Here is a 10,356-nt window from a genome sequence, read left to right as displayed (position 1 = left end):
CTTACTGTTCCCTCCCCAAATCTACCCCCAAGTCTAGCCCTCCCCCAAGTCTAGCCCCTCCTCCAAGTCTAGCCCCTCCTTCAAGTCGAGCCCCCTCCCAAGTCTAGCAGTGGCTGGAGGCCTTTCAGTGCAGTCATGATTTTACCCAAATGATCAGGCTCAGTGGAAATGAAGCATGAAAGTACACAGCTCAGCCTAGCTGCGTCTTTAGCTCTGGTAAGGAGAATCTGTTTTGCTTTTCTACATCCTTTGTCATAAAGGTGTGGATCTAAATGATGGCAGGAGATGGGTGAAACCTTTCCTGCCCCCACATCTGCCACCACTGCTCTTGATCTGTCCCTCACAGACCTGCAGACTAACGCCTTCCATCGCCACGCTCACTCTGCTTACAGCGTTGTTTGAAAATGAAATGGCTCAGTCATCCTTCCAAGAGCACTTTACACTTTGCTCTCGGGGTTGGCTAACCATCACTAGGCTGTTCATTTTTATTTCTCTAAGTGGGATCATATTCCACTTCAAAAACGTAAGCAAATAAAAAAAATGTAACTCCCAACAGTTACATGTAATCCCTAGGATCAGCCATCAGAGATTTCCCTATGGGAAAATTTGAGGTGATAATAAAACAAAGGTTGAGAGAAATAATCTGGTGTGGATCCTTTCAGAACTGCCAAGTGCCAGTGGGTTTTTATTATTATGAAAGGACAAGAATTTAGTCCTTTTTATATATTTCTATTATATTTATATAAAAATTAAGAAAAGTATATTTATCATCATAATCTAATAGTTAACGATCTTGGGTACATAATCAAGAGAAGTGAAAATATGTGGCCTGGAGAAAAGCTTGCTCATGACTGTTCTTATTAGCATTGCTCTCCATAGCCCCAAAAAGAAACATTGCCAATGTCCATCATTTTCAAATGGACAGACAATATGTGGGATATCTATACAATATAATAGAATTTCTCAGCAAAAGGGATAGGATGCTAATAATGTAATGCAACATAAATGACTTGAAAATCCTCAAAAATAGAGTCAAAAGCAAAAGTTCACACATGGTCCTGTTTATAGGTAGTGTCTAGAATAGTCCAAGCCCAGAAAATAAAAGTTGATTAGTGTTTGTTTGCCTTGGGCTGGGAGCAGAGGGGTCAGGGACGGCGATTGCTCATGGGCACAGGGTTCTTTTGAGAATGATGCAAAAGTTCTAGAAGTAGATGGAGATAATTGCCTAACTTTGTAAACATAATAAAAACACTGAGCTGTGCAATGTAAGTAGGTGACTACTAAGTTGTCTCAATTCATTTTATATTCCATGAAAAACAACTTCCTACTTGATCCCATTTTTTAAGAGCAGTCAAGGGATGAGGGTAGGGGAGATGAGGGGGTGGGGGGAGTGGAGAAGCATTCTGGGTATAATTAAACCATCTCTCTCAAGTCTCTGGCCAGACTCTACAGGGCGCTGGCCAGGGTTCCCCAGTCCATTCCCATTCCCCCTACCTCCACCACCCCCCATCCCACCCTCTCCATGCTCCTGGGAGCAGCAGGGTTCCCACTGGCATCTGTGGGGCTGATCTCTGCGTGCCTCCAATTCCTGTTCACTAGCCCTTCATACAACCCTCTCACCTGCCTCCACTTCCCTCTCCTGAACTTTCCACATCCACAGTCTTCCAAATCTTACACTTGTTCTTTGCCTTACTGCGAACGACACCTGCTCAAAAGGTTTCTGAGGAGAAGGTGAGTGAGCTTGGTGTAAAACTTAGAAATATGCACTTGATGACACTTAAAAGATGGAGTTTTATACTTTAAAATGTGCTTTTCCCCATAAAAAGACGTTCCCCCGCTTTTAAAGTCAAATAAATTTAGAGATCTCTTGCATAAATAACATTTTATTACAGGTAGTAATCTAATTTATACATGTTTATACATTTCAAGGAATACACCCAAGCATCAGGAACATAAAACTTCGAATGTAAAATTGAAATTTACACCAGTAAACACAGAAAACTATTTTCGGACTGCGTGCTACCTTCAGTTGCTTACACAGGATCCAAAGGAAGCGGGCAAACCCTACAAACGTAGCAGAAGCATTTCCGCACACTGGTATCAAGATCGAGTCTGTGCGGAAGTGTTTCCACTAGATTCATAGAGTGCTCTTCGGAAGGAAGGAGCGGAGAGCCATCATCTGGTTGCCCTCCGGACTTTCTGCAGCTCTTCCACCGGCTTCCACTCCTGGTTGATGGTCATAAGCTTGAAAAACAGAAAGCAAGCCTCTTTGTTAAGGATCTGCTCTCAATCCTCATGTTCCTTTAGGGGATCTGTCCACACTCCCTTAAGGGAAAGCAGCCCCATAGTAGTCAAAGAAGTACCTCTTCCCTCTCTGAAACAAGCACAGAATAGCAGACTGGTCTCTTTCTACCACTCCATCCCCTAAAGTTCATGGGTCTCTAGGTGTCCCAGGATCAGGGAGAACAGTCGTACGTCTGTCCTACTTTTGTTAGTAGTTCCAAGATTTTTAATTTGCTGAGATAGCATTCAAACTCAAGAGGTACAGCCATTCCTTGTAAATGGATGGACAATGGTCCAAGCACGGGGCAAGACACACAGTAGACTCTTAAAATTTCCTCCTTGCTTCATGGAGGCACAGATGACCCAATCAGTTCTCATTCAGACATCCCCATTCGTTCCCACCAGCATTCTCACCCCAGGCCCTAGGAGACACAGTTACAAAGAACTTGAATGCCTCTCCTTGACATACATGTTATCAGAGTTTTGCTTTTTGTAATGTCTTTGCTAACAGCCTTCAGTGGTGTTCATTCTGACCCCATGCTTCTAGCCTTCAAAATATTTAAATTATAAAAATTAAAACCTAGGCCAGTGAGATGGCAAGATGGCTGACAACCTGAGTTTGACTTCTGAGATGCACGTGGTGTGGGGGAAGAGAACTGAAGACCTCAGTTGTCCTCTGACCTCCACACACATGAGCCACAGCACAGGCGTGACTCCCCGCCCCCCAACAAATACTTAAAAATAAATGCTTAAAAAAAAAACCTTTGGAATAGTCTTTGGAAAATGAGTAAATGATAGCTAATTCCACTGGGGGGGGGATCCACTCCCATTTTCAGGAATTCCTATTGTTTATCCCACTTTACATTAATTTTAGGTAATAGAGAAACGAGGTAAATATTTCAAAAATGATAAAGATTTATGCTTAAGTGCTAAATATGGTCTGGGCACTGTGCTAAAAGGCTCTGTATTTAGATTCTTTAAGCTCTAAGGGCAAGTTTTATTATCGCGGTCATTTCACAGATTCAGAGAAGCCAAACTGTCCACAGTGTCTGAGCAGAACAGAGCAAGGACTTAACTAGGTCTCTAGACCACTGTTTTCCAAGTGACACTGAATGTCACTGTCAGTGCAAGGGCTACAGTCTGCTTGCTGGAAAAGGTTCGAGCGGAGTGTCAAAACTTCAGTAATACCTTCTGAGGTTGAGTAGGATCCACCCTCTCCCAAGGTTCTGGGTTTCTTTTTCGATCAATACTACAAATAAAAGAAGATGAATGAAGTGAAGGTAAATTCATTTACACAAACCGGAGAGAGATTGGGTCTATAAAATTTCTGGAGACAGATTTGGTCTCCACGCTGGAACTGTTAACTTTCATCACGGGCTCTAACAGCCGATAACTCAGGCTTCGTTTCCAGCGCGGATCCCTTCCTCTGCAGGGCGGGGTAAGGGGTCTGTGTGCTTTGGGGGCGGCTTGGAGACTGCTCCCACAAACAGGTAGCAATGGGGGTGAAAGGACAAGCAGTAAGGGGCTCCCCGGGTTTCTAGAAGGGCTGGGGGCTAGGCTTGAGCCGCGCAGGCGCTGGCTCCAGACACCACCCCCGCTGTCTGATATTAGAGCCTCTGGGGCTCTCTGAACCTTGGACCAGCCACTGTCCGCTTCAATATCTTTTCCTTGCATCCCAGGAGACAAGGCTTACTGCTTTTCTTTACCCGAAGTTGAGAATAGAGTTCATCGCAGATAGCTGAATGTTTCAACTCTACCACACGAGGAAAGAACTTCCTAATAAGTTGAAATTTTTAAACTTATAACGATTATGTTTGATAATATGTACCCTCTGAGTGCTTTTGGAGTATTTCAATTTCAAAGCCTAAATTTATAAAGAAGTAAAATTGTACTTCACTACCCGAGAGTTGAGGGTTCAGACATAAAAAAACAAATGTCACTGTCTGTCAGCCTCTCGGAGACCAGCGTTGTTTTTCAGCCCACACTTTGATATTCTGATTCTTAGGAAAAAACCCAGACAGTGACTGCATGTGTTGCAGAATCTGCAGGTAGGAGACAAGCAGACAGGAGGTGTTAGTACTTACACCACGTCGGTTTTTTTCAAAGCATACAAAGCGAAGGATGTAGCTCCAGTGGCCGCCGTAATTATGATAACCGCCAAAGGAATGAGCTAAGAGAGAGCAGGTGGGGGATACATTCAGTATGAAGCCTCCGGAATATAACAAAATAGTATAAAAATTCAAAATCTTCACCATCTTTTCTCTCCCCGCTTAAAAAAAAAAATAAGAACCATCAGAAGTCAAGACTTATCGATTGCTTTAAAAAACTTACTTCCTTGTTTTTCATCAATCTCTGGAAAATGCCCATGATGACTTTAGCGTAGAATTCCAAATCTAGAAGAAGGAAAAATCCAAGATACTGGTCAAAAACATCCTCCCCTGGGGCCCGGGCACCCGGCCGTCCAACAGACGCGGAAGGTCGGGCGAGGGCCGGCTCGGCGGCAGAACTCTCCAGAGAGGAGACGCACCTGGGGTGGCTGTGGTCCGGAGATGTTAACGCCCAGCAGCGAGCCGGCCTTATAAGCCGCCAACGCTCGCTCGCTCGCTCGGGAAGGGCCGCGCTCGGGTCACGCGGGGACCGGTCGGACGGACTCGCACGGAGCCAGCTCGCGCGCGCCCCCTGCAGGACGACGGCGCAGCGCGGCCGCTGACCGCGGTCCTTACCTGCGGTCCCTTCCCACGGTCCCCCAGCACTTTCTGTCCCTGTCCGTCCTGCACTTCCAAAAGTCTGGGACGTTCAGGTTCCTGTGTGATGGCCAAAGTCTGGGTGAAAGACACCCAGCCCTTCTAAAAAGAGGGCTGGAGGGAGGAGTAAGGGAGGGCAGACTTGATGGCCACCTTTTCCTGGAAGTACCGGGAGACGATGTCAGGTGCAGGGCAGTTTGGTAAATCTGACCAAATTCAACCACATAAGAGTTCTAAAACGTGACACATCGCACACATGGAGATTGCTAAAAAGTAAATTGTGAAGTTCATGTGAACTCCACAGTGTCCTGATTGCTAAAATCAATCAATCAATCAATAAATAAATCAATCAATAAATAAATAGGAGTCAGAGTTAAGGGAAAAGAAGGAAAAAAAAATTCAACTGCAGAAGATACCAGGTATCCATTTATGCTGTGGACTGTTGGCTTCGTCTTTAGGTCCCCACTAACGCAGCAATTTGGGCTGGCAGTTTGCTTTGGAAATAATTCCACTAGGCCAGCGGCTGTGCGCCAGACATTAAGCCAGATTCCTCGGACCAGGGCGGGGTGGGGGTGGGGGATACTAGATGCAGAGATGCTCAAGGCATGCAGCTAGTGCGTGGTAGAGATGGAATCAGAAGGGAAGTCTGGCTCCTAACACCAGCACTAAGTGCACCCTTTAAGTCAAAACAAGCCTGGTTACTTCCAAAGTTATTTTAAATCACGTTGAGGGTGAAGTTGTATTTCAGTGGAAAAACTCTAGTTTAGGATGTACTAGAGTGTCCAGCCTATGACCCCTGGGCCCTGAGCTGCAGGATAGCCCAATACATTTAAGGTGATGATATTATGTCACAATGTCAAAAAGTTGGATGATCCTGTGGCCTGGGTTAAATTTCCAGTACAAAACCCTTCTGCAGAAACTTTTGGGGGATGGGGGTAGGGACAGCATCTTACTACAACATAGCTCAGGCCTCAAACTTAAGATCCTCCCGTTCAGCCAATTAAGTGTTGGGATCATAGATGTGTGTAACTCAGCAAAAAGAGAACATCTTTTACATTTTTATTTTATTATTTTTTTGAGAATTTCAAAGTATTTTGATCATATTCACCTCCATGCCTCCTCCAGCTCCTCCCAGATTCATTCCTACCTCCCTACCCTCCCAACTTTGTGGGATTTTGTGTTTTGCTTCCCATATACTCTGGGGTGTGGGGTCATCCCCTGGAGCATGGCTACCTGCTAGGGGACTACATCCTTAAAGAAAACTGATTCTCCCTTCTGGAAAAGCCACCAACTGTCTATAGCTCCTCAGTTAAGGGTGTGGGGTCATGAACTCCTTCCCACTCCATGATGAACTGTTGACTAGTTTGATCTTCCTCAGGTCCTGTGGAGGCACCCAGCTGCCCTGAGTTCATGAGAGCATTGATCCTGTCATGTCCAGAAGACACTGTTAAGTTCCAGTCCCCACAACCTCTGATTCTTTACACACACACACCCTTTTCCATGAACCCTGAGGGAGGTTATGATATAGATGTCCCATTTGTGGCTAAGTACTCAGTTGGAAATTTAGCCTCTGCATTTTAATCAGTTGTGGGTTTCTGGACTAACCACTGTCCACTGCCCAAGTATGGTGATATTTTATTTGTGCTGAAATGTGATTTTATTTGTATGTTAATAAAGTTGCCTGGAGATCAGAGCTAAGAGCAAGCCATTTAGCAGAAGCCCAGGGGTGGTGGCACATGCCCTTAATCTGATCACAAGGCAGGCAGAATCTCTGTGTGTTCAAGAACACAGGCAAGCGGTGACCGGAACCTTTAATCTCAGTACCAACCATAGAGACCTGGAGGTCTATATAGACAGGCAGTGACGAGGAAGTCATGTGGTCTAAGAGCCAAGGAGACAGGCAGTGACAAGGAAGTCATGTGGTCTGAGAGCTGCACTTATCTACCAGGAAAGATAGGGATTTAAAGGGCAGTTATGCTATGTCCAGTTAGCATAGAAATTGTAGTATGCCCACCCCTGGGCCTCTGAACTTCCCAACTGTAGGCTCTTGACCAGATATACAGTGCATGCGTTTCCTTCTGGGGAGTGGGTCTTAAATCCAATCACATTTTCTTATATCCAAACTATTTTTCCCTTTATTTTACATACTAACCAGTTTCCCCTCCCTCCTCTCCTCCCACTCCCTCCCCCCACCTCCTTTCTATCCCTCAACCACTCCTCCTTTTCCATTCAGATGGGGTTAGGGCTTCCTTGGGGATCAAGCGTTATCCAAACTATTTTTAACGGTTGGTTAATAATCTCACAGCATTTGTGCCACTACCCCACCCAGGGAGCTCTCAGTACAACATAGCCCAGGCTAGCCTCACATTTGGTCATTACTGTAGTTCATAACTCGGTGAGGCCATTGATGACACCGTCCCCACCCAGCCCAGCAGCCTACATAGCACCTTCCAGTACACTTATCCAAAGGACTATTTCCTACAACAGAGACACATGCTCATCCATGTTCGTAACTGTTCCAGTAATAATAGCTAGCAAATTCGCCATAGTACTAATCACCCAGTGTAAGTGACAGATAGTGAGGAAAGTTGTTTCATGATTCCATTTTATGTTTCCAGGTTTTCAGGATAAAATGTTAAAGGAATTGAAAATAGATATCTACACATAGAATGTGCTCATACAACCTTTAAAATATACACATTTCTACTTGTAGCAATGACAGATCCAGATGTCATTAATGCAATGACAGACTGCATTAATGCCCATGTGTGTTGAATTCTAAGAGATGCAGAGGTAATATTATTTGTTTTGTTTTTCCCTTGGGTTCAAGGAATTACAGCAGTTTGGGGTGGTTTGTATTTATTAAGGTAAACACAGCAATTCAAATATTAAATTATCTGCTCAATAAATATCATTACAAATATAGGTATATGATTAAAGAATCACATTTTTTGCTTTTTTTTCCCCTGAGTTTGCTGTGGGCAGAACCATCTAGAATTTTCCATCATCCAGTTCTTCAGAATACAGTTTCCCAAATAAAACAGAACTCATAGCCTCACCACCACTTTAACCACAGCATAGGTCCCTCCCCAGCCCCCCTTCACAAACACTGAATACTGGCATCCAGGTGGGGCACCAGGCCACTGTTGCCTGGGAGACGAGGATGTCAAACAGGTATGGCTCCCACCCTTCACATTCTAAACTCTGGCAGGCCCCAGAGTTCCTACCAGGGCACTAGCCAGTAACACTGGGACCTTGCCAATTCTTTGAGGAAGCTTTGTCAACCTACTCCAAATGCTAGACACTTTTAAAGCTCTCTCTAGCTATGGTGACTTGACTGACAGACACATTCAACCGTGGTTGTCCGGCTATCCCCCATGGAATCTAAACATAATCAGCCCCACTCAGGCTTCAAGAGAAAAATGTCTTTTTTAAAAAAATAATTTATTTGTACTTTATGTACATTGATGTTTTACCTGCATATATGTCTGTGTAGGGGGTTGCATCCCCTGCAACAGAAATTACTGACTGTTGAAGCTGCCATGTGGGTCCTGGGAATTGAACCCAGGTCCTCTGGAAGAGCAGCCAGTGTGCTTAACCACTGAGCCATCTCTCCAGGCCCCCAAATAGAACATTCTTATTGTTTGAAATTCTGACCAACCTGGACAGTGGGCTACATTGGTCCTGTCACTCATCCTTCCGTGACTGCTTTACTGGGTTGGATACTGGGATCCAGACATTCTATATGCTGGGGTCAATAACTAAGGCTCAAGAGTAGTGTGAGCTCAGTACCAGGGGAAAATAAACACTGCCTGCCAACTTACCGCCGTGCTTCCCAGGCCAAGCGAAAGTGGAATGGGGACTCTTTGGGGTAACAGAGTAGACCAGTGAGAAGGAAGGGTGGAGAAAAGCAATACAAAGTACACGTGGGTGAGAATGTCATGAACACCAGTTTAGTACACTATAAAAGGCAAGTAAAAACAAAATAATTTTAAAGAGTCTTGGAAGTTGTCCAGAGCAATCTTCTGATCATGGAAACTGAGTCACAGGATGTCCTGGTCAGGCTCTGCCATTTCCTGGGCATTTCGGTGACAGGCACCTAGATGTCACCCTGAGTGAGGAACGGCCCAGTGAAGGTGCTCCTTGCACACTGCTAGCAAGGAAAGTAGTAAAAAATTGTGCACTACCATTACTTCTGGGGTTCAAGCACGGGAAGGTCACACACCAAAGGGTTTTTCATTCTTAATTGCGTCTATAAAAACAAAAGCATGCAGACAAATCTATGGCCTCAGATTACTTACAATTACAAAAGGAAAGTTAGGAATACAATAGAGAAACCGAACAACATTGAGTGGACAGAATGAACATCACCAACAATGAGGAGAGCACTGTGCCTCCGGCGGTGACACCGAGGACATCTGGCGGTGACTCTGAGAATATCCGGCGGTAACACAAAGCCTACACCCGAGAAGTGCTGGCAGACACAGACCTAGGGGCTGACTGCCTACAAAACACTGGTCTACGTGTTTCAAAGCTGAAGACTGAGAATCGTTTCCAAGTAAAGACACGAACACATGACAACTAACCTCACTGTAATCCCAGACTAGACCATCTGACAGGAAAGGATAAACATAGAACATCACTGGGACAAAGAGAGAAATTCACTGAATACATCCAAATACTGTGTCGATGTTAAACTTCCCGAGTTTGGTGAGTGAACCGTAGTATAAGACAATTTTATTTGTAAGACACACCCACTAACACTAGCTATAATGGAGCATCAGGCACGCAGAGCCACGAGTCAGATGATGTTTGAGTGCCAGGCATGTATGACAGTGAACTCCCACGACTGTCGCACCTCGTGGTGCGGTCACCGTCTTGCTTAGATAACCACACTACTCTATGATGTTCAGGACAAAACTGCCTAATGACACACTTCTTAGTGTCATCCCCGAGCCGAGTGACGCATGACTGTATTCTGGTCTCAAACTGTTCAGAAAACTGTGTGGAGGAAAGAGAGAAAACAACTGACAGAATGCTAAGCTGGAGAATCTGGAGTTCTCTGTCTATTCCCGCAACTCTTCTGTAAGCATGACATCACTCCAAAGTCACAGAAAGCGATCACCCAAAAATAATTATCCTAACAAAATCTCACACACACACACACACTTTTTTTTTTTTGGGGGGGGGTTTCAAGACAGGGTTTCTCTGGGTAGCTTTGCGCCTTTCCTGGAACTCACTCTGTAGCCCAGGCTGGCCTCAAACTCACAGAGATCCGCCTGGCTCTGCCTCCCAAGTGACACACACACTTTTTTATTATAGTGTTTTA

At 44.8% G+C, this 10,356-nt stretch overlaps 1 protein-coding gene across 1 annotated transcript; it reads right to left on the bottom strand.

The window, feature by feature from the left end:
* Positions 1-1,867: 1,867 nt before the first annotated feature.
* On the bottom strand, positions 1,868-4,942 carry C4H15orf48 (chromosome 4 C15orf48 homolog). Its single transcript, XM_059259558.1, has 5 exons — positions 4,811-4,942; positions 4,615-4,676; positions 4,368-4,453; positions 3,472-3,532; positions 1,868-2,244 (listed from the first exon to the last, which is right to left on the bottom strand). The coding sequence occupies exons 2-5, from the start codon at positions 4,648-4,650 to the stop codon at positions 2,176-2,178; spliced, it is 252 nt and encodes an 83-aa protein (XP_059115541.1). The 5' UTR covers positions 4,651-4,676; positions 4,811-4,942; the 3' UTR covers positions 1,868-2,175.
* Between the last annotated feature and the right edge of the window lie 5,414 nt (positions 4,943-10,356).

This window comes from Peromyscus eremicus, chromosome 4 (assembly GCF_949786415.1).
Source record: "Peromyscus eremicus chromosome 4, PerEre_H2_v1, whole genome shotgun sequence".
NCBI lineage: Eukaryota > Metazoa > Chordata > Mammalia > Rodentia > Cricetidae > Peromyscus > Peromyscus eremicus.
The sequence above is the reverse complement of the archived record's forward strand: the minus strand, read 5'-3'. Positions and strand labels throughout refer to the sequence as shown.

Coding starts and splice junctions, on each gene's coding strand:
- C4H15orf48 (XM_059259558.1), bottom strand. CDS start 4,650: ATGGGCATTTTCCAGAGATTGATGAAAAACAAGGAA. Junction 4,454..4,614: donor GATTGATGAAAAACAAGGAA/GTAAGTTTTTTA, acceptor GCTCTCTCTTAG/CTCATTCCTTTGGCGGTTAT. Junction 3,533..4,367: donor TTGAAAAAAACCGACGTGGT/GTAAGTACTAAC, acceptor TTTTATTTGTAG/TATTGATCGAAAAAGAAACC.